Source organism: Scyliorhinus torazame, chromosome 3 (assembly GCF_047496885.1).
Source record: "Scyliorhinus torazame isolate Kashiwa2021f chromosome 3, sScyTor2.1, whole genome shotgun sequence".
Lineage (NCBI taxonomy): Eukaryota > Metazoa > Chordata > Chondrichthyes > Carcharhiniformes > Scyliorhinidae > Scyliorhinus > Scyliorhinus torazame.
Genome location: NC_092709.1, coordinates 268105664 through 268129949, shown reverse-complemented (window position 1 = coordinate 268129949; position 24286 = coordinate 268105664). Strand labels below are relative to the sequence as shown.

The 24286-nt window shown below is 47.2% G+C and overlaps 1 protein-coding gene across 1 annotated transcript in view; it reads right to left on the bottom strand.

Annotated features, from left to right (window-relative positions):
• Nucleotides 1–24286, bottom strand: part of LOC140409115 (aquaporin-3-like) — a 32865-nt gene that overhangs the window by 5585 nt on the left and 2994 nt on the right. The window contains exons 2-5 of the mRNA XM_072497232.1: nucleotides 13512–13638; nucleotides 5709–5846; nucleotides 1833–1954; nucleotides 347–564 (exon numbers count right to left, since the gene is read on the bottom strand). Coding sequence (XP_072353333.1) covers nucleotides 347–564; nucleotides 1833–1954; nucleotides 5709–5846; nucleotides 13512–13638 — 605 coding nt within the window. The remainder of the gene's footprint in view (nucleotides 1–346; nucleotides 565–1832; nucleotides 1955–5708; nucleotides 5847–13511; nucleotides 13639–24286) is intronic.

The window sequence follows — 24286 nt, the reverse complement described above, 5'->3', positions numbered from 1 at the left end:
TACTCTGGGTCTCTGTTTTATTAGTCCAGTGGCAACAACTATGGCTTTCCTCATCTTGTGATCATTGTTCAGTACGAAATTACATAGGATTTCACAGGAAATATGGTGCAGAAACAGGCCATTTGGCCCAACAAGTTGTTAATGGCAGTGTCCATTGAGTTACTTTATGTACATTTTGGATACTGATAGCTGCAAAAGTATTAAAGTTGTGATAATTACACATAGAAATGTGTCCATAATTTAAATAATTGGTGTCAATCGTGCACCCCAGAATCTAGCTGGTCAATCCAAGTCATAATTAATTGAAAGCAAAGCCATAAGAACTGATTTTTAAAAAACAACATACCTGAAAACCTCAGCTCCCCAGCCGGCCAGTGCTGTAAACAGACGAGGTCCAAAGTCTCTGGCAGGGTTTATAGCGTACCCAGAATTGAAACCCATTGACATGCCAATTACCAGCACGGCAAAGCCAACACTAAATGCCTCCAGTCCCTTTGGCACTGGGTTGTTGAATTTATCCACAATGGCTAGGATGCAAACTATGAGAGCTGCAGTCCCAATCAGCTGCATTTGGAAAAAGGAAAAGCAAATTCAGGCTTATAAAATGACATTATCATGCTTATATTGCATTTAGCAAATGCACATTCTGAATAAAGTGACTAATAAAAATTAATTTTCCTGATTCATTAATTTACAATTTAATACAATTCAGGCAGATTTTGTGACCAAGCGGTTACAAATCAAACAACGGGGACAATTTTCCAGACTGTTTTGCCCCGGTGCAAATCTCGGTATAGAGGGAAACTCTCGCAAGAGGCCCTAACGGGATTTGCGACAGGGAGTTCTCAAAAGAGATCTTCCACCTGCCCCCTACCTTTCCCCTCCCACCCAGTGAGAGAATGAAACTGATTACCGTACATCTTAATATCTTTAAATATTCCAAGTTGGCTTAACGCTAAATCTTCTGGGAATGGATATTCCCACCTGCCAGCATGATGTCATACTGGCAGGAATCACTACCCTTCTCCAAAAACAGAGACCGGGTTGATGACCACGCCCAGGAGTCGGAAGCCAATATATCCCCAGGTGGTCAGAGACTTGGCGCTCTGCCCCCTGACACCTTGGCAGTATAAGCCTGACACTTCCATGTTGGCGCTGCCAATGGGCAGAGCCTGAAGGGGGTGGGACTAGAAGAAGCCAATAAAGAGGCCCACTGAGGATATCCCGATGCCAGTGATCTGTGGGGAGAAGGGGGATGATGGCTGGTTGATGTGAACAATCCTTTGGTTGGGGGGGGGTCTGATTCCAGCGATCCTGGGGAGTGGCGGAGTTGATGCCAGGGGTCCTGATGTCCGTGGGGGGAGGGGGGAAGGGTGGTCTTTAACTTCATTTTGAGATTGGGGCGCCCTTTAAACGCAGCGCCCTGATCTCTTTGGAGCTGGGATTGCCTGAATCTTTAGGCTCCGCCCCTCACAATGACAGCCCAAAATTTACCCCCTTATGGCAAAGTGTGGTAAGATCTCGACAGAAAACTTGCCTGTTTCTCTGGGGAGAAACGCACCATTCTTTATGAAAATTCCACCCAGAAATTTCTATTTCCTGCAGATCCTGCTGACTGAAATTTCTGTTAATCTGAAAGGTTTCCTGAGTGATTCGAAAAAATCCGCTAAACCTTCAGCGAGAATCACAATTCATTCATACTGCAGTCTAATCTGGGTCAGTGTGGTCTGAATTTAACTGAGACATTTTCTTATCGGTTAACCGAACCAAACTGAACTTTTACCTCTGAATACAGGATACATCATGCACTTGATATATGTTTAGTCAATTACCTGATCAAAAAAGCCATTTACTGGAGTTAAGTGCAGAGCTGGGTATGTAGCAAATATCCCAGCAGTCGCATTGGGGCCATGTACTAAGAGTTTGTTTTGGCCACTGAAGCCCCACATGGCATCTGGAATAACATACGATCAATTAATCAATTATTTCACACATTTAATTTCCTGCCTTCTTAGATATTTAACAATTCAGTTTCAGTTAGAAATGAGAAAATACCTGACACTAAAAAAAGAATACAGACAACACTAGCCCTCTTATTCAATGGGGATTAAACAAAAATACTCAGAAGCACAGGAATTAGTAAAATTCTGAACTTGCAAGCTCAATAATTATTTATAATAAATTCCTTTTCAGGAACATCTTGTTTTTATTCTGGAAATTAAATGATCTCAAGAAACCAACTTGCTTTTTTCAATTAGTGTACTTATTAGCATCAAAAATAATCCCTCAGTTTCAGGTAGGTCTCCTTTGATCTGCTTGAATGAAGAAGGTCAATGACAATGAGAATATGCCACGGTCTCACACATTTTCTCAATTGTAGATGATCTATTTTCTTAAGAGAGGTACTTAATATGACATTACACTTGACAGCAGATTAAAGAGAAGTACATGGAATTTATAGCACAGAAACAATGCATTTCTCCCTACATGACAACATACAAGTTGGGAGCTGGAGTAGGCCATTTGGCCCCTTGAGTCTGTCCCATCATTCAGCAAGATCACAGCCGAGCGGATTTACTCAACTCCACGTACCACCCACTCAAAATATCCTTTGACTCCCTTGCTGGTCAAGAAACTCTCTGCATCAGTGACCCTGCCTCCACTGTTCTCTGAGGAAGAGAGCTTCATAGACTGTCGACCCTCAGAGTAAAGATTTCTCCCTACCTCAGTCTTAAAGGGAGACCCCTTATTTTTAAACTGTGTCCTCCTATTCTCTCCCACAAGGGGAAACATCCTTTCAACATCCACCTTGTCAAGTCCCCCCAGGATCTTATATGTTTCAATAATACCACCATTCATTTTTCTAAACTCGAATGGATACAGGCCCAGCCCGTCCAATCTTTCCTCTCAAGATAACTCCCCCCCAACCCCCCACCCCCACTTCCCATCGCATCGCAGTATCAGTCGAGTGAAACAAAAACAGAAAATACTGGGCAATCTCAGCATGTCTGACAGCATTTGTGGAGAGAGATGGTATCTAACGTTTCGAGTCTGGATAACTCTTTGGGCGTAATTTAATGGAAATGAATCAGTCCCATGTTGGGTGCGTTGGGTGCTTCACTAACAAGCTCAGATCGCCAGTGCAGGAAGAGATCAGGGCGCCATCTTAAAATGTGAGCGGACACACCCTCTTCCACATGGTGCGTTGGAGACACCGTCCAGCTGTAATGAGTCACATCTGTGATGAGGTGGCAGTCAGTGATTGCTGGCAGCCTCACCAAGAGGACTGGCATGCAATGCAGGAAGAAGATGAACTGCCTTCCTTCGAGCAGCTCAGGTGTGTAACCTTCTATGTGACCCTGGCATCACCCCGCCCTTGACCCCTGATTTCCAAACCCTTAAATGCCAGTAGCACTCCAGCTACCAGTTCCACAGAAGCCACCCTCCAGGAACCCCATTTCCTGTCCTCTTTGGCCAGGCACTTTACCCACATATATTACCAACTAGAAACCCTTCCGCTAAAACCGGCATGCCAGTGTCACACTTTCTCCTTTCTGTGTTCCCAAGAATACAGGAATTTACATTTGGGGGTGTCAGCAACAATCCAGCGCCTGCAAGTACAACTGGAAAAGTCCAATCGCCTTCAGGTGCAGGCATGGCATGCAGGCCAACACTGAAAGGGTGGCATCCACAGTGGAAGGCCTGGGCAAGACGTCAGAGTCATGTGCCAGGACGTCCAAGGCTTGGGTCTCACTGAGCTGTCCATGGGTGAAGCACAGGACAGGAGGGATATGCCACAGGCGAACATGTCCCAGGTGCAGAAAGACATTGCTGTGGCGCTCCAGAGCCTGGTCCACTTACAAAGGATCATGGATGAGGGCACCGAGAGCATTAGCCGGGCACTGACTGATCTTAACCAGTCACAGAGGGACATGACCGAGACAATGAGGAGCAAAGCTCACTTGCTGAGGGAGGGACATGTCCCAGTCACTCAGCACCATGGCTGAGAGCATTGGTTCAGACAAGTGAGGGCCTCCAGGACTGGCAGCAGCAGATGATGTTGAGGCCACTGGACATCACTCCAGCTGCCCTTCTATCCCATGGAGTAGCCAGGGGGCCAGCAAGCACCCTGAGGGAGGAGGAAAGAATGGGGCCAATCCTGGAATCCTAATGTAAGGGAGGCTCTGGAGCATTCCAGCACACCTGAATCCCCCCTCTCCTGACACTGCCGCATTTGCTGGGCAGCGGGCAGAACACATCATCATGTGTGATGCCTGAAATTCGGCTGGGCCCATCCAGGTCCAGTCCCTCTAGAGGACAGCCGCCAAGCGTGTCACAGAGCAGAGGACAAGACAAGCACCGGGCTGCCTCCACTTCTGATGTGCAATCTGGGGGTAAACTGAGAAGGTGCAGGAGTCCACAGAAGTTCAGAAAGACAGATGGCACATAAGTTGGCAGAGGTGTAGTTGAACATAGTTAGTCAGGAGAAAGGGGACACAATCTGTAAAAACGCACCACAAAACACTTTTCCCCCACCAGTCTGATGTACCTCTCACTGTTGTCCCACAGATGGGAGGGTTGGGCTAGGGCTGGGACTTGGGCTGTCATGATGGGGGAGTGTGGGGTGGTGGTTCAGGGCACATCAGACCCATGGACATCATTTTCATAACCTACTTACCATTCTTTTTATCATCAGCAAATTTAACAACCATAAATTTTGCGCCTTCATGCAATTCATTGATACAAATTGTCAATAATTGAGGCCCTAGCATTGATCCCTGTGTCACTCCACTGGTCACAACTAACCAACCCAAAAGTGAACCATTTATCCCCATTCTGTTTCCTATTAGCTAACCAATCCTCTCTCCATGCTACTGTTACCCCTTACACCAGGACCTCTTGTGTTGTATAATGACCTTTAAGGTGGTACCTTGTCAAATGCCTTCTGGAAATTGAAGTTCAGCGTATCCCCAGATTCGCCTTTATTCACAACATACATAAACCTGTACAACATAATCTTTTTGCAAAACCATGTTGATTCTGCTTGATTGAATTGAGATTTTCCAAGTGCCCCACTGTAATCTGCCACCCTACCTCCTGGCCACCCTACCTACCACCTCACCCAAATACCCACCCAACTACCCTACCTATTCATTAACATTCACAATGGACATTTAAACTTACCAAACGGCAGATAGTGCCCTCAGAAGGAGACGGGTCTTGTCATCCCCCAGGCGCTACAGAGCTACAGCGGAGTTCTTTGAGGGATGCTGTGCTCTGTATATCTGGAGAAATGGGTTCAGAAGACCCGGCAAGTAAGCTGGGGAGGTGTTGAGGCATGGAAAAGCTCAAAACCGAGGGGCAAGTTGACAATGACAAAATAATCTTCTGCTTAAGTGAATCTGACTAACCCAAAAATCAACTGTCGACAAGCAGCCCGGCAGAGTGAGTCTTTCCAGCATTTTCTGTTTTATCCATATTGGGCGGGATTTACTGTTCTGTGTTTTGCGGCAGTGGAGACAAGCTGCCATTGGTTGGCAGTGGAGTCTTCCAGTCCCACTGCTGTCAATGGGGGTTTCCTATTGTTCCCACCCTCTGCCACGGGAGAACCCGGGCCTGGGAACGACTGGAAAATCCCACTTGTCTCTCTTGGAAGGAAAGTTACTCTGTGCGATTCAATTAAAGAAAGAAATACCTTTGTTACTTACCAAAGTACAAACCAAAAATGACACCAGACCCAAGGAAACCGCCTAATATTTGTGCGAAAGAGTAGAGGGGAAATTTTATCCAGGGCTCGCGAGCAAGTATACACATAGCAAAGGTCACAGCAGGGTTCAGGTGAGCTCCTATATGAGGAAGAAAATAATCACAATGGATGATTAATCTTTGTGCTTCAGAATTGAACTGCACAAAATGAGTAGAAATACATATGAAAAGGTTTTGTCTGCTATTTTAATTTACTTTATTCGTTTTACTCTTCTTTCTTAAAAGGACATCGCATCATACAGTAATATTTCACAGCATAGATTACCTCCACATGGAAACCATAGCTGAGAATTTCCTTAGGCTACTTTTCCCAGCCCTACCTTCAGACAGCAGAGAGCATCGGACTTGCGCGGGACACACTTTCAGGACAGAGGATAAAAGAGAGCGCGGGCGTCGAGACCTTCATCTACCTTCAGGCAGCAGAGAGCATCGGACTTGCGCGGGACACACTTTCAGGACAGAGGATAAAAGAGAGCGCGGGCGTCGAGACCTTCATCTACCTTCAGGCAGCAGAAAGCAACAGACCTGTGAAGGACACGCTTTCGGGACATAGGGGGCGGGATTGTGTGATCCTGAGGCGAAGTGTTGACGCCGTTGTAAATGCCGTCGCGTTTCTCGACGGCGTCAACAAGCCCTCAAGAGCTGAAATTCTGACCCTACAGGGGGCCAGCGCGGCACTGGAGTGACCCACACCGCTTCAGCTGCTGATCCCCGGCGTCAGATGGGCGCCGCGGATCTGCGCATGCACAGTGGCTTCCTTTTCCGCGCGGCCCCGACACAACATGGCGTAGGGCAATAGGGGCCCCCAGATGCATCCACGCCGAGGTCCCGCCGGCTAAGAGCAGGACTCGGCATTTTTGGCGTGACCGCTCGGCCCATCCCAGGCCGAGAATCGGTGGGGTGCCCCGTAGAGCGGTCCCCGACCAGCGCCGTACCAACCATGCCGCCGCCAATGGCAGCGATTCTCCGCTATCCGGAGAATCGGCAGACGGGCGTGGCGCAATTCGCGCCGGTCCTGGTGTGGCGAGATTCGCGCCTGTCCCAGTGATTCTCCGGCCCGGCCCCTGGGTGAGAGAATCCCGCCCACCATAAGAGAGAGCATGGGCCTCGAGACCTTCTTCTACCTTCGGGCAGCAGAGAGCATCAGACCTGTGAGGGACATACTTCTGGGACAGTGGATAAAAGAGAACCCAGGACTCGAGGAGTGTAAGAGATAGGACTGATGAGTTAAGGGTGTGTGGATTGACACGTGGAATTGTGATATTATTGCCATCACAGAGACATAGTTAAGGGAAGGGCAGGACTGACAACTTAACATTCCGGGGTATAGAATCTTTACGTGAGACAGAGTAGGGTGTAAAAAGGGAGGTTGTGTTGTACAATGAATTAAGGAATCAATTACTGCAATGAGGAGGGATGATATCTTGAGAGGGTCTTCAAATGAGGGTAGAACTTAGGAATACAAAGGGGGCATCCACATTACTGGGAGTGTATTATAGGCCCCCATAGAATCCGTGGGAAATAGGGGAGCAGATATATAGACAATAGTGTAAGAATAATAATTGGGTAATTACACTAGAGGATTTCAACTTCCCCAACATAAATTGAAATAGTCATAGTGTAAAGGGTTTAGAGAGGGCAAATTTCTTGAAATGTATTCAGGCGATATTTTTCTATCAATATGTAGTAGACCCAATAAGTGATGCAGCCATGCTGGATCTGGCTCTGGGGGACGAAACCGGACAAGTCTGCAATGTAGCAATGGGAGAGTATTTTAGTGATAGCAACCACAACACAGTACAGTTCATGTTTGTTATCGATAAGGAAAAATATGACGTGCAAAAGACAGTTTTGGATTTGGGCAAGACAGATTTTATTAAAATAAGGCAGGGTCTGGCTCAAGTTGACTGGGAACTGCTTCTTACAGGAAAGTCTACAGCGGAGCAGCAGAGGGCATTCAAAAAGGAAATGGGGAGAGTACAGGTCCAACATGTTCTATTTAGGGGGAAATGTAGGAGCAATAAGTTCTGGGAACTCTGGATGTCTAAGACAATCCAGGACTGAATTAGGAGGAATAGAAAGGCTTTCAGCAAGTCCAAAGGGACACATTCAACTGTGCCCGAGAGGAATATAGGAAGTGCAAAAGGGAACTTAAGAAAGCAATTAGAAGAGCAAAAAGGGGGCACGAAAAAGGACTTCTGAATAAGATTGACAGAATCCATAGATACTCTATAAATACATTAAGGGGAAGAGGTGTGGTACTCACCACTGATCTATTATACTGTATATATATGGGTTTTACGGTAAGGCCCCTGTACTACAGGTACGGGGGTAGATCCCTGCCTGCTGTCTCCGCCCAGTAGGCGGAGTATAAATGTGTGTGCTCTCCGAACAGCCAATCGTCAGCTTCTGTAGAAGGCCACATATCTCTGTGTAATAAAGCCTCAATTACATTCTACTCTCGTCTCGTCGTAATTGATAGCGCATCAAGAGGTTAACCAGGAAAAGAGTAGGGCCCATTAGAGACCAAGGGAGCAATCTGTGTGTGAAGCCTAGGGTGTGAAATGAATACTTCCTATCGGTTTTCACTCAGGAAGAGGAAGACATAGGTACAGGATTAGAGTTCTTTGAAGAGATAACAAATAGGTTAGACCAAGGAGAGCCAATGGATGTTATCTATCTTGACTTCCAAAAGGCCTTTGATAAGGTGCCTCATGGGAGACTGCTGAGTAAAATAAGGGCCCATGGTATTCGAGGCAAGGTACTAACATGGATTGACGATTGGCTGTCAGGCAGAAGGCAGAGAGTTGGGATAAAAGGTTCTTTTTCGCAATGGCAACCGGTGACGAGTGGTGTCCCGCAGGGTTCAGAGTTGGGGCCACAGCTGTTCTCTTTATATATTAACGATCTAGATGACTGGACTGGGGGCATTCTGGCTAAGTTTGCCGATGATACAAAGATAGGTGGAGGGGCAGGTAGTATTGAGGAGGTAGGGAGGCTGCAGAAAGATTTAGACAGTTTAGGAGAGTGGTCCAAGAAATGGCTGATGAAATCCAACGTGGGCAAGTGCGAGGTCTTGTACTTTGGAAAAAAGAATAGAGGCATGGACTATTTTCTAAACGGTGACAAAATTCATAATGCTGAAGTGCAAAGGGACTTGGGAGTCCTAGTCCAGGATTCTCTAAAGGTAACTTGCAGGTTGAGTCCGTAATTAAGAAAGCAAATGCAATGTTGTAATTTATCTCAAGAGGCTTGGAATATAAAAGCAGGGATGTACTTCTGAAGCTTTATAAAGCACTAGTTAGGCCCCATTTAGAATACTGTGAGCAATTTTGGGCCCCACACCTCAGGAAGGACATACTGGCACTGGAGCGGGTCCAGCGGAGATTCACACGGATGATCCCAGGAATGGTAGGCCTGGTGGAGTGGACTTGATGGGCCGAATGACCTTACTTCCGCTCCTATGTCTTATGGTCTTAGGATTGTGAGGACCTTGAGCACTTTGACTTAGGAAGTGATGAGGTATTGGAGGCTTGGACAGTCTTCAAAATAGACAAATCCTCAGGCCTGGATGAATTGAATCCCAGGCTGCTTTGGGATGCGAGGCAGGGAAGTGCAGGGGCTCTGCTCAAGTTTTTAATTCCCCTCAGTCCACGGGAGAAGTGCCAGAAGACTGGAGAACAGTTAATGTTGTTTCACTTTTCAAGAAGGATGGTAGAGATAAGCCAGAGAATAACAGACCGCTGATTCTCACGTCAGTGATAGGGAAACCGGAAAGGTTTCTAAGTTTTGTAGTGAGCGGGATCTGCCACGAACTTCCCAGCGCTCAGCTCAGCGAGGCCGGCAACGCTATTCAACGTTAATTGGTCCTCATGGGCTTCTCGCCGCAAATGAAGGCTCACGAGTTGATTTGCTGGCACAACATTCGCCAGACCCCCACTAACAAGGTTGAGCAGCACTTAAGCTGCACTTGCCCAGCCAGTTCGCAACAATGGCGCTGAGGAGACATGCCCAAAGATTCAGGGACGCAGACTTAGGAAGGTTGCTAGATGCTGTGGAGGCCAGGAGGTATGTCCTGTTCCTCCGAGGGTCCAAGAGAGTCAGCCATAGGGAAACCAGTGCTGCCTGGGACGAGATGGCCATGTCTGTGAGCGCCGGGAGTGTGACCAGGAAGACTGGCCTCCAGTGCAGGAAAAAGATCAACGACCAACACCAGGCAGCACAAGTGAATAGATACTAACATGTCTGTGGGACATGTTCTGCTCTCAGATGGACAATGCCGAGCGCTGGGGAGCTTGTCCCAGTCGAAGTTGGGCATTGCCGAGGCACTGCAGAGCATGCTCCAGTTGCTGAGGAGCATCGACGAGGGTGTCAACACAATGGTGCGGACCATAGGGAACCGCCATGGCTGGTAGGCCAGGTGATGCATGGGCAGCCGGGGATCGAACTAGCTGCCCCTCCGTCCAAAGGCGAACTGCAGGACACTATCGGCACCAAATAGGAGGAGGGGGCTCTGGGTGCCAATCTGGACCTGCCCCATGAAGTGCCGGCAGTGGCCACCAGCTCCCCCGAGTTCCAACCCTCTGATCAGGCCTCATCTCACAGCCAGCACATGTGCACGGCTGTGCATGTGCCGCCCACAAGTGAGCCGTGGCCCTCTGGCCTCAGAGCCCCCAGAGGACACCCGCTGGGGGATTCAAAGGCCAAGGGATGTGGTAAGCAACTGGTTGCCTTCACCTCTGATGTGCATCCTGGGGACACACCTAGATATAGCGGTAGAGCTAGGAGGACAAAGCACATTGAGGATCACTGAGGGCACCGGATGAGGGGGGCGGGGGTGGGAGGGGATGGGTGGGTAGGTCGGGGGTGAGGGGGCTGGGGTTGGGAGAAGGGGTAGGCATTGCTGGTGCAGACCCGATGGGCTGAAGGGCCTTTTCTGTGCTGTACGACTCTATGTCTCTATAACTCTAGACATTTTACAGAGAGGGATCCAGTCAGCTGTTCTTACCTTTAGGCCCCACTCTGTGGCTGCTTTGACGCAATGCATTTTCATGCTTACTCCTCAAACCAATCTAATGTGCCTCATTTCTCCCCTTGCCATTTTATATTCTTCCATATAGTAGCCCAATACTTTTTTGAAGGTTACAATCAATTTAATATTGTTTACTACTTTTGGCAAAAACATTTGCATAAATATGTTTTTTCAAATTTCACCCTTTCTGAATCTAATACTCGAGATCTTGGTCTCATGTCATCAGTGTGCCAACATAATCTATAGAAACCTTTTTTCTTTTCAATACCATTATCTAACGTGCCCTTCAAAATACCAAGTTTGAGAGAATATCCATTTAATTAAGGTGTATTTCACCTTATCCTGAGTTATTAAAATGAAGAGCCAAAGCTGCACAGTATCCCAGTTGTTCCTTTACAGAATACCCATGACCCTAGGGAATTCGACTAGCCATACCCTATCCAACAGAATCTGTACCTTTGTCTACATCTCTCTCGCTCTCTGTCCATTCTACCACCTAACATTTTATGAATTAATCTTAATTTTCACAGCCAATTAATTATGCAGAATTTCATCAACCCCCTATAAGTAATTTACACTGTGGTCATGTTTTCCATCATTTTTTTAGTTGTGGTATTTACTTTTCTGCCACTGTAACTCACTCGCTTCCTTTAAAATCCTTCTTCAAAACTCTTCTCTTTGACCAAGCTTTTGCTCATCACTAATATTTCTTCCTTTGACTTGGCTTTTTTTTTAAATTAAGCCTGTGCGAAGTTTGATTTGCATAAAACACTAAATTGCTGCTTAGATCCCAGTTGGAATATTGTATCCGATTCTGGGCACCACATTTTAAGAAGGATGTCACGGCCTCAGAGAGCAGATAGAGATCTATTAGAATGGTACCTGGGCTGGAGGACTTCAATTATATGGAGGGACTGAAGAAACTGGGGTTGTTCTCCTTGTAACAGAGAAGGTGAAGGTAACATTTACTATAGGCTTTCAAAATCAAGAAGGGTTTTGATGGAGTAAAGAAAGAGAAATTGTTTCCAGTAGTAGAAGGGTCAGCAGGAACCGATTTAAAGTCATTGGAAAAAAGAGACAGACACGGAGAATTATGTTTGACGCAAGTCATAGTAATCTGAAATGCATTGCCTGAAAGACTGGTGGAAGCAGATTCAGTCGTAACGTTGGATTCATACTTGAAAGGGAGAGAAGTGCAGGGCTATGGGGAAACAGCAGGAAAGTGAGCCTAATTGGATAGCTCTCCTAAAGAGACAGCAGAGGCAGGATGGGCCATTTGACCTCCTTCTGTGATTCTAAGGTTCCATGATAGGGGAACATGATTTATTTTCAGGAACATCTTGATCATGTTAAGGACTGCATTTTAGATTTTTTTGTTGTTTTCCTTCCTTCCCTTCCCTGCAGCTATAGCTTTCTACTTGATTAAGAGTACCTAACTGAACAATACACTTGGTTTGCCTATCTAGCCACATATATGATACTGCAGGAAGCAGAATATTGATCAAAACTGTACTTCCAGGTGTCAATTACGGTTTAATAGCACCTAAACACAGCAGTACCATATGTCATACAATTACCATTCAACATGTGCAAAGGATTCCAGTGTGTGATGTACTTTAAAAACATTGACCATATGCTTCTGACACAGTTGGGAAAACAATACTTAAGGTGATTATTTGGTGGATAATCCAAAGTAAATGTTGTAGGTTTGTAATACTGAAGTAGCCTACACATATGCTGCGAAGGTCTAGCACAGAATTGTCATGTACAGGAAGATAGGTAGAATTTCCACGGAGTTTCTCCTGATCTCATGATTATCTGCCTGTAACACCTAAAAAAAAAGGCAGCGCACGTTTTGAATTGGGACCCAAGTCTGCACAAATTGGTCACAGATTGTCCCACTGCTTAATCGGTATGCTTGGAGCCATTTACTCCTGAAAAAAGGTGTATGTTTATCAATTTCTACGCTAAAACCTCAGAAATTACCTGAACACACACTCTCCCATATGCTTATTGAGACAATGAATCCCATCCAATTTCCTACCCTTTCACAGGACTTTCTCCTCCACCAAGCTTCCCAGTTCATCTGCCACTAGAATCATCAAGTGAACAGCACAGGAGGACATTCAGCCCAGCGTGCCAGTGCCAGCCCATTCAAAGAGTGATCCAATGGATGACACGCTCTGTCCTTTCCCCGTATCCTGCCAATACTTTCACAGAACTCGGTTGAAATTTGTTTGTCTTATGATCACGACAGAGGGGCTAGACATCATCTCATTAGTCCAGGCTGGATTCCAATGAAAAGTAAGACTTCCATGCCACTTCCTCCAGATTCTCTGTTGCCCTCTGCCTAGTTTTGCAGTGTAATGTTAGGAAGATGGATTATTGATCCGTGACATCTTAAAAGACATTAACTAACAGAAAGGGTTAACGAGGTCAGATAGCCACTCTTATATGAAATGTTAAGAATTAATGAGAAAATATATAAGGTGTGGCAGTTCATCACTAAAGAGTTCAGTGAAGCAAATGTTCACAGTCACTAATCCCATGGCAATATTTTCTCTGATCCAAAAGTAGTTATTTTTCGATAAAATGTTGCTCTACCTGTATCAGCATGTGCAAGGTCTTCAATGGTACTTTAGTATGGCATATATATTATTTAAACATTAATATATCTATATAGAGAGAGAAAGATGTATAAATGAGATTATACCTGACACTTGGCCAGCTATTAGTGCACCCAGCATCACTGCAAATCCAAAAGCAAAATTAACAGTCAAAAACAGTCCATGGGTTCCTCTGCTGAGGGTAACTTGTGCCACTGCTCCACAGCCAAATAACTGTAAGGAAAGGAAATGGCAAAGATAAATACATTCTATTTTGTCATTTGCTCCTTGTATTTCCCTTTTTGTCGATTCATCTCCTTCCAGCATGATCATGCAGATCATGGGTTTCAGGTATGTTTATGGCTACTGTCAAAAGAGGACTAGATATATAATATAATGACAGTGGTTTTACTGCTCCATGTTTGTGCAAGTACATTCTAAATAGTGGAAAGTCCTGGGCTAAATTAAGAGATGGAGCTTATACCACAGTTTCAACTGTTATCATCCCTCATTGGTTGAGATTTTCTTTCATGTCAAATCTCCCAGTGGAGCTTTGGGCAGTTCCTGAGTGTTCCAACACAGCAACAAAGCAGAATTAGCCTGGCCCAACAAAAGAACCTTTAAGCCTAGATCTTATGCCTGACCTGCTGAGTGTTTCCAACATTTTCTGTTTTTATAACTCACAGCACTGATGCCTGAATTTGAAATGAAATGAAATGAAAATCATTTATTGTCACAAGTCAGCTTCAAATGAAGTTACTGTGAAAAGCCCCTAGTCACCACATTCCATCCGGCCCCTGTTCAGGGAGGGCTGGTATGGGAATTGAACCGTGCTGCTGGCCTGCCTTGGTCTGCTTTCAAAGCCAGCGATTTAGCCCTGTGCTAAACCAGCCCCTGAAAGACCATAAGACCATAAGACATAGGAGCAAAATTAGGCCATTTGGTCCACTGAGTCTGGTCTGTCATTCAATCATGGCTGATATTTTCCTCATCCCCATTCTCCTGACTTCTCCCCATAACCCTGATCCCTTTATTAATGAAAAACCTATCTATCTCTGTCTTAAAGACACTCAGTGATTTGGCCTCCACAGCCTTCTGTGGCAAAGAGCTACACAGGTCTATTATCCACAATCTCTTCTCTCTACATGTTAACTCACATGAACCAATTCATATCACCTAATGAAAGCATTCTCAAACATTGCTGATAACAAGTTGTGCAATAACTTTGTGAAAAGACAATTTTAATGAAAGCCAATACTGGGTGTGCACCCTTGTGATTCTTAGAATCCTAGAATTTACAGTGAAGAAAGAGGCCATTCGGCCCATTGAGTCTGCACCGGCCCTTGAAAAGAGCAGCCCACTTAAGCCCATGCCTCCACCCTATTCCCATAACCCAGCAACCCCGCCCAACCTTTTTGGATACTAAGGGCAATTTAGCATGGCCAATTCACCTAACCTGCACATCTTTGGACTGTGGGAGGAAACCGGAGCACCCGGAGGAAACCCATGCAGACATTGGGAGAATGTGCAGATTGCACACAGGCAGTGAACCAAGCCGAGAATCGAACCTGGGACCCTGGAGCTGTGAAGCAACTGTGCTAACCACTGTGCTGCCTTGCTGCCTATACTTTCCCCCTACTAGTGTGCCATGTGTGAAGTTGTACTTCTAGCCTTGTCCTTTTTCTATGTGTTACCTGAATCGTTACAGTTCATTCCAATAAGAGCCTCTGAATTTCACAGCAGCTGGGTCCTGAGAAGGGTGCTGCAGGGTGCCTTTTGTAGCTCACTAGGCAACCTCATTCTTTATATCACATCTATCATACATGTCTGCTAATTCTCTCTCTTGACTATTGGTCTGTGATTGAAAACATCAAATATCACCACGGAGATAGGCGGAGCCTACTTGCAGCACAATCCCAGGCTCGAAGAGACAACTGACTCCAATCTAAACCCCGCACCTCCATGACAACAGGCTGTACTTTAATGAATGAGGGCTTGTAGTGTAGATTTTTGGCATTCATTTACAGAATGTGGGTGTCGCTGGTTAGGCCAGCATTTATTGCCCATCCCTAGTTGCCCTTCAGAAGGTGGTGGTGAGCTGCCTTCATGAACCTCTGCAGTCCTTGAGGTGTAGGTACACCCACAGTGCTGTTAGGGAGGGAGTTCCAGGATATTGGCCCAGCGACAGTGAAGGAACGGTGATACATTTCCAAGTCAGGATGGTGAGTGACTTGGAGGGGAACCTCCAGGTGGTGGGGTTCCTGGGTAACTGCTGCTCTTGTCCTTCTAGATGGTAGTGGTCACGGGTTTGGAAGGTGCTGTCTAAGAAACCTTGGTGAGTTACTGTAGTGCATCTTGTAGATGGTACACACGGCTGCCACTGTGGTGGAGGGTTTGAATGTTTGTGGAAGGGGGGGCAATCAAGCGGACTGCTTTGTCCTGGATGGTGTTGAGCTTCTTGAGTACTGTTGGAGCTGCATTCATCCAGGCAAGTGGAGAGTATTCCATTACACTCCTGACTTGTGCCTTGTAGATGGTGGACAGGCTTTGGGGAGTCAAAGGTGAGTTACTCATCATAGGATTCCTAGCCTTTGACTTGCCCTGGTAGCCACAGTATTAATATGTCTCGTACAGTTCAGTTTCTGATCAACGGTAACCCCCAGGATGTTGATTGTGGGGATTCAGCGATGGTAATGCCATTGAATGTCAAGGGAAGGTGGTTAGATCCTCTCTTGTAGGAGATGATCATTGTCTGGCACTTGTGTGGCACAAATGTAACTTGCCACTTGTCAGCCCAAGCCAGGATATTATCCAGGCCTTGCTGCATTTGGACGTGGACTGTTTCATTACCTGAGTCTTCAGTACTATTGCTGGGATGTTATCAGGTCCAATAGCCTTTGCAGTATCCAGTGCTTTCAGCCATTTCTTGATATCACGTGGAGTGAATCATATTGGCTGAAGACTGACATCTGTAATACTGGGGACCTCCGGAGGAGACCGAGATGGATCATCCACTCGGCATTCTGGCTGAAGATTGTTGTGAATGCCTCAGCCTTGTCTTTTGCACAGATCTGCTGGGCTCCTCCATCATTGAGATGGGGATATTCGTGGAACCTCCTCCTCCAGTGAGTTGTTTAATTGTCCACCACCATTCACGGCTGGATGTGGCAGGACTGCAGAGCTTAGATCTGATGCGTTAGTTCTACAACTGCTTAGATCTGTCTATTACATGCTGTATATGCTGTTTGGTGCACAAGTAGTTCTGTGTTGTAGCTTCACCAGGTTGACACCTCATTTCTCGGTATGCCTGTTGTTGTTGCTGGCATGCTCTCCTGCACTCTTCATTGAACCAGGGTTGGTCCCCTGGCTTGGTGATAATGGTAGAGTGGGGGATATGCTGGATCATGAGGTTTCAGATTGCGGCTGAATACAATTCTGCTGCTTCTGATGGCCCACCGCGCCTCATGGATACCCAGTCTTGAGTTGCTAGATCTGTCCGAAGTCTATCCCATTTAGCACAGTGGTAGTACCACACAACATGATGGAGGGTATCCTCAATGTGAAGACGGGACTTTGTCGCCACAAGGACTGTGTGGTGGTCACTTCTACTGATACTATCATGGACAGATGCATCAAGTATGTTTTTCCCTCTTGTTGGTTCCCTCACCACCTGCTGCAGTCCCAGTCGAGCAGCTATGTCCTTAAGACCTGGCCAGCTCAGTCTGTGGTGGTACTATCGTGCCACTCTTGGTGATGGGCATTGAAGTCCCCCACCCAGAGCAAATTCTGAGCCCTTGCCACCCTCAGTGCTTCGTCCAAGTGGTGTTCAACATGGAGGAATACTGATTGATCAGCTGATGGTGGCCGGTACGTGGTAATCAGCAGGACGTTTCCTTGCCCATGTTTAACCTGAAGCCATGAGACGATGTTGAGGACTCCCAGGGCAACTTCCTTCCGAGTGTATACCACTGTGCTGCCACCTCTGCTGGGTCTGTCCTGTCGGTGAGACAGGACATACCCAGGAATGGTGACAGTGGTGTCTGAGGCATTGTCTGTAAGATATGATTCTGTGAGTATGACTATGTCAGGCTGTTGCTTGACGAGTCTGTGAGACAGCTCTCCCAACTTTGGCACAAGCCCCCAGATGTTTGTAAGGAGGACTTTTCAGGGTCAATAGGGCTGGATTTGTCGTTGTTGTTTCCGGTGCCTGGTTCGATGCTGGGTGGTCCGTCCGGTTTTATTCCTTTTTTGTGTTTTCGTAGCGATTGAATACAACTGAGTGGCTTACTAGACCATTTCAGAGGGCATTTAAGAGTCAACCACACTGCTGTGGAGCTGGCGTCACATGTAGGCCAGACCAGGTAAGGATGGCAGATTTCCTTCCCTAAAGGGCATTAGTGGACCATTTGGGTTTTTTACGACAATCGACAATGATTTCATGGTCATCATTAGACTTTTAATTCCAGATATTTTATTGGGTTTAAATTCACCACTTGCTGAAGTGGGATTCAAACCTGGGTTCTCAGATCATTATCCTGGTTCTCTGGATTACTAGTCCAGCGACAATACCACTATGTCACTATAGCTGCTGTCACATGTTCCGGGATGGCAACCAGAATGTCACTGGCTCCACATGTATTAAAGATGAAACTTTACTCCTTTATATTTAAAATCTAAATCAGTAAAATCTCTGCTACATTAACAATTGGATAGATTCTTCCATGTGCTCCACCTGTTTCTCAGCCATAAAGCAGGAATAGGGAAATGGAAAATTGAATAAGCATGTCTTAAGAATCTTTCAGCCGTGATATTCTGTCCAACTGCTGCGCATTGCAACAACCATAGGTCTTTCAGCATCAACCAAGGGAAGTCCAGAAGGGGAATTAAAAACCTCTACCTCAAACTCGCTAAGCGCATTACTGAAACCCACATTTCTAATAAGTTAATTATCATGCAAGATTCAATGCTTAAGAGAGGAACATAAAACAATTACAATCACCAGGGAAATGGTTCTGAGAAAACTGGGAGACCTGAAGGCTGACTCATCACCAGGAGCTGATGGATTTCACCCTAGGATCTTAACATTAGTAGTTGCAGAAATACTAGATGCATTTATTTTAATTTTCCAAAATTCCCCAGATTCTGGAAAGATCCCATATGATTGGAAATTAGTGAATGTAACTTTTCTATTCATGGGAGGTGGGAGACAGAAAGCAGGTAACTACAGGCTTGTTAACCTAATGTCTGTCATAGGAGAAATGCTGGAATCTATTGTTAAGGAGGTTATAGCAGGGCATTTAGAAAGTCTTAATGCAATCAGGCATGGTTTGTGAAAGGGAAATCATGTTTGAATTATTTATTAAAGTTCTTTGAGGAAATAATAAGTAACGTGGGTGAAGGGGGACCTGTAGTTGGATTTCTAAAAATCATTTGATGAAGTGCCATATTAAAGGTTACTACACAATATAAGAACTCATAATGTAGGTGGATAACATATTATCATGAACAGAAGATTGTTGCACTAACAGGACTCAGAGAGTAAGGATACTCAGTTAGCTACTGGAGTGTCACATAGAAACATAGAAAATAGAAGAAGAAGAGGCCATTCAGCACTTCATCAATCTTTCCTCATACGTCAGCCCTGCCAACCCAGGAATCAGTCAGGTAAACCTTCTCTGCACTGCCTCCATTTCAAGAACCTCCTTCCTCAGATAAGGAGACTGAAACTGCGCACAATATTCCAGGTGTGGCCTCACCAAGGCCCTGTATAATTGCAACAAGACATCCCTGCTCCTGTATTTGAATCCTCTCACTATGAAGGCCAACATACCATTTGCATTCTTTATCGCCTGCGGCACCTACATGCTTACCTTCAACAACTGGTGTACAAGGACACCCAGGTATCGTTACACATTCCCCCTCTTAATTTATGGCCATCAGAGAATAACCCACCTTCCCATTTTTGCTACCAAATTATACTGCAGCTGCCATTCATTTCCCACTCACTGAACTTGTCCAAATAAGACTGAAGGATCTCTGCATCCTCTTCACAGGGATCAAGTCCTGAGGCCTCAACTATTTACACTTTATATCTATGAATTGGATGAAGGGACTGAATGTATACATTTGCTGATGACACAAAGATAAAATGGAGTGTAAGTTATGAAGAGGACATAAGGAGTCCACAAACAGATGTATGTAGGTTAAGTGAGTGGGAAAATATTTGGCAGATGGAATATAAAATGGGAAAGCTCTCGCCCATCCACCATGGCTTACGGACCCCCTCCCCACCCCTCAACACCCCAATTTACTTGTTAAGGGATCTTCGAGCCCCCCCCTCACCCCACCTCATTAAGGGCAGGGCACCCTGGGCCCTGACACGGGCAACCTAGCACCCGGGCACCTTGGCGCTGCAAGCCTGGCACCTCGACAGTGCCCTGTGAGCCTGACTGCCACCTGGGCACCCTGACAGTGCCTTTACAGAGGTCTCTGTGGGGCTTTTTCCTATTACAGGAGTTCATGGGAGGTCCCCGTATTATAGGTGCCTCAGGGGGAACATGGGGGGGGGGGGGGGGGGGGGGACTGCTAGTTGAAGCATGGGCAGGCAGTGTTGGGGGATGAGGGCGGGGTGGCTCTCGGATGGGCTTGGATGATCTCGAGCAGCATGGCCCTGGCGTGGTGGACCTCGCGGTGGTCCACCATGTCAGGTTCACAATTGCTGAGGCCACAAGCCATCCGCGCCCATGTGCTTCCTGGCTGCGGGGACCGGAGAATCACAGGAGGCCGGAACATAGGCGCCAGTCCCGCTAAATAATTTTTTTACATCCCCCCGCATCGCGGACCCCATTCATGCCGCCAGTGGGAGGTTGGAGTATGGAATTCGGATGGGCGCCTAATCCTGATTTTCCCCCGATGCCCAATTCTCCGTCCCATCTTGGAACGCACTCTGGGTGTCACGGAACGGAGAAACCCACCCAAAGGAGTCTCCCATTTAAGACGGAAATGAGGAAATTGTTTTTCTCTCAGAGGGTTTTTAGTCTGCAAATTCCTTTCCCCAGAGGGCAGACATGCCTTCCATTCACATGTTTGCATATGAAGGAGGGGATGCTGCTACCTGGCAATATAATTTAGGTCGTTTGATTGACGTATCCTTTCCTAGGATGTAGGTGACACCAGCATTTGTTACTCATCCCTAAATGCCTAGAACTGAGTGGCTTGCCATATAGGGTCACATGTAGGTCAGACCAGATAAGAACAGGGGCTGGATTCTCCGATTTGCAGACTAAGTGGTGACTCCGGCGTGGGGACAGTGGCGTTTTACGCCAGAAAAAATGGCACCTCCCCCGCACCGATCCTCCGTCCAGTAGGGGGCTAGCAGCCGTGCAGCGTAAAGCCGTCAGTTTTACCTCTGGATACAGCCGGAGAATTGCCGGATCCATGGCCGTGCACGGACCCGGCCTGCCAAAAACACTCCCCCTGTAACATCCCTCGCCATCCCTGACCACCCCCTACCAGTGCCCCCAGCCCCCGCCAAAGCCCCCCTGCCAGCGGAACGGCTCCCCTCCCCGACTGTGGCAACGTTGGACTCCGTCCACAGCCGCCACGTGATGTTCCCGAACGTTGTGAGGACACGCGCCCCGCGCCGTCGGGAAGTCGGCCCATCGGAGGCGGAGCATCGGGGGAGGGCCTCAGGTGACGTTTTTGAGGCGGCGGAGCATTGCAAAAGTGGCATCGGCCCCAATTGCGGCACAAACAGGGATTCTCTGGCCAATCGCTGAACGCAATTTTGGTGTCGCTGGCCGGAGAATCCCGCCTCAGATTTCCTTTCCTAAAAGGCATTATTCAACTGGATGGGTTTTTACAACAATCAATCATGCTAACCATCACTGAGACTACCTTTCTAGTCCAGGTTTATTAATCAAATTTAAATTCGACCAGCTGCTGTGATTGGATGCCAGGCCCTCCAAAGTGTTTCTGACACTGAACATTCACGATAGGAAATATTCCAGTGACATATTCTTGCCATTAACTGTTTATTTGATCTACCAATCGAAACACTTCCTACTCCTGCCGAGAAATTGCCAGAAAATAGCCCTTACTTTTAATTCAACTATTGTCCTGGGGTAGTGATGTACAGTGAGCATCAAATATGTGACGTTACCAACAGGGAACACTCATAAACCTCCTACAACTAGGACAACCATACCTTTCGGGAGATAGAGTTACAAAGATATCTAGGGCATCGTGGAAATAGTCTGGGTGCTTGTGACAAATCCATCACCTGATTCATCAATCATGAACAAAATCCTGGATTATATCCCAAATTGGATAAATAATTTCTCACTACTTTTCTCCCACAGCATCTAGCATCTTCACCAAACCATTTCTCATCCTCGTGACTTCAACCTCCAACTCAACTCATCATGCTCTCTCTTCTCAGTGTTCACTGCCCTCTTAGCCTCCATAAATCTCTTCTTCCATGTAAACTTCCCAAACAATAGACACCTACTTGACCTTGTCATTTCAATGATCTTGCATGTCTCATCATATCAATTACAAATAAGGCTATCTCAGATCACCTTCTTGCACCACACTCCAAACACATCCAATTTCCATATCTTACGGGGCCGATTCTCCGATATGGAGGCCAAGTGTTCGCGCTGTCGTGAACGCCAGCGCGTTTCACGATGGCGCGGACAGGTCCCGGGCATGACCTTTCTGGCCCCCACAGAGGGCCAGCATGGCGCTGGAGCGGTTCACGCCACTCCAGCCTCCTTACGCGGCATCAAAAGGGCGCCACGCCAACCCGTGCATGCGCAGTTGGGCCGTGCCAACCTGCGCATGCGCGGGGAACTGCTTACGCACGCCGGCCCCGACCCAACATGGGGTCGGTGTTCAGGGGCCGGCCGCGCCAGGAAGTAGGTCCGGGGGGGGGTGGGGAGAGGCCGGCCCACCGATCGGTGAGCCCCGATCGCGGGGCAGGCCCCATTGGAGGCCCCCCCCCCCGGTGAAGGAGCTTCCCTCCCCCCCCACCCCCACGACAGGCCGCCCCCCCCGAGCATTCCTGCAGAGTTCCCGCCGGCAACGACCAGGGGTGAACGGCGCCGGCGGGACTCTGTCGTATCGGGGCGGCCACTCGGCCCATCCGGGCCGGAGAATCGGCGGCCCCGCCGATTCCAGCGGCCCGTGGCCGGAGCCGCGCCAAACGCGCCGGCGCAAATGGCGCCGATTCTCCGCACCTCGGAGAAACACGCTCCAGCATCGGGGCGCAGTTGCGGCGATTCGCCGGCCCAGCGCGGGGCTCGGAGAATCGCCCCCTACATTCCTCTGTGCCTGTCCTTCGAATAAAAACTATCATCCAATTCACCTGCAATTGTGCTTTAAAAATTCCAACTGTTTAGCCTTTCGCCCTCCATTCACCACAATATTTCCAGAGATACTTATTTTCTCAACCACACCCTCACCTCCTTCTTTACTGTCCTAGTCCTTAATGAAACCATTTCTCTTCTTCACTCTGGCCATACCCTTCCCCCCACCCCAGGACAGCTCTCATTACCATGCCTTTAAGTCCAAGGGACACAGATGTGTATGGATATGGCGGACACTGGATTAACCATCCACCATCAGATCTGGCTGGACTAAATAAAGCACTATTGGTGTCTACTCACATTTGCTAAAACTGCTCACTATTTCAGGATCACCCTGAAACACAAAGATAATGGCTCCTTTCCTCTGCTATGAACCATCTCCCTAAACCCCTCTCCTCTGTCTCCTCTATCACGCACTTTTGTCTGAGAACATTGCATCAGTTTATGCTGCCATGTACCTCCCTTCCATTAGCCCACCTATCTGAACATCCCCACATCCCTAGCCTTGAACTTGCAAGTTTTTCTAGTTTGTCTCTTAATTCGCTCATGCCTTTCCAAGCTCATCCTTTTCATTTGACTGACATTTTGTTCGCCTGACCCTATTCCAACTAACCTGATGACTACCAAATTTCCCCTCCGAGTCCCCTTTTAACTGATAGTTTTATTGTTCTTTCTCCTCAGATGTTGGTCGTCTGTGATCACATTTCCCTTCAAAAGAAATCAGGAAGACCACATGATGTGAGTGCGGGAGTGGCTGTATATTCACGAGCTCCAGCTCTGCTCATCTTTCAATCTTTATCTCTAACCTGCGCACATTTTTTCTTTATCTTTTCTTGGTCTGCATGGTTAGTGCAATGTACCAATAATCTTTGGTCAGTGTTTCAGTTTTACTGGGCCGAGTTGAAAGGCTTTAATCTTTGTTGGGGTGGAGCCCTGTCTTTGGTGACGCAGCTACTTTGGGGAGGATTCCCATCCCAATAGTACAGTGTTCACCAGTGGATGATGGCTACTAGCGATGAAGTTAATCCGTCTGAATGGCTTGATCTACCAGTGTGGGACATCAAAACCCAGTTTCAGGAATTGAGAGTCTTCATGAGGGAGTGACTGCACATAAGTTGGTTCTTGCAACAGAGAGAGCACTCATAGAATCCCTGTAGTGCAGAAGGAGGCGATTCGGCCCATCGGGTCTGCACCAACCCTCTGAAAGAGCACCCTACCTAGGCCCACTCCCTCATCCACTCTGCCCTATCCCCATAACCTAACCTGCACATCCATGGATACTAAGGCCAATTTTGCATGGCCAATCCAAACCTGCACATCTTTGGACTGTGGGAGGAAACCGGAGCATCCGAGGGCACGCAGACACGGGGAGAAACTCCATACAGTCACCAGGGGAATTGAACCCAGGTCCCTGGCACTGTGAGGCAGCAGTGCTGACCACTGTGCCACCATGCTGCATTGTCCTAGGTGGAAGCCCACCCCCACACACTTGAGGTCCTGCTGCATGGCCTGTT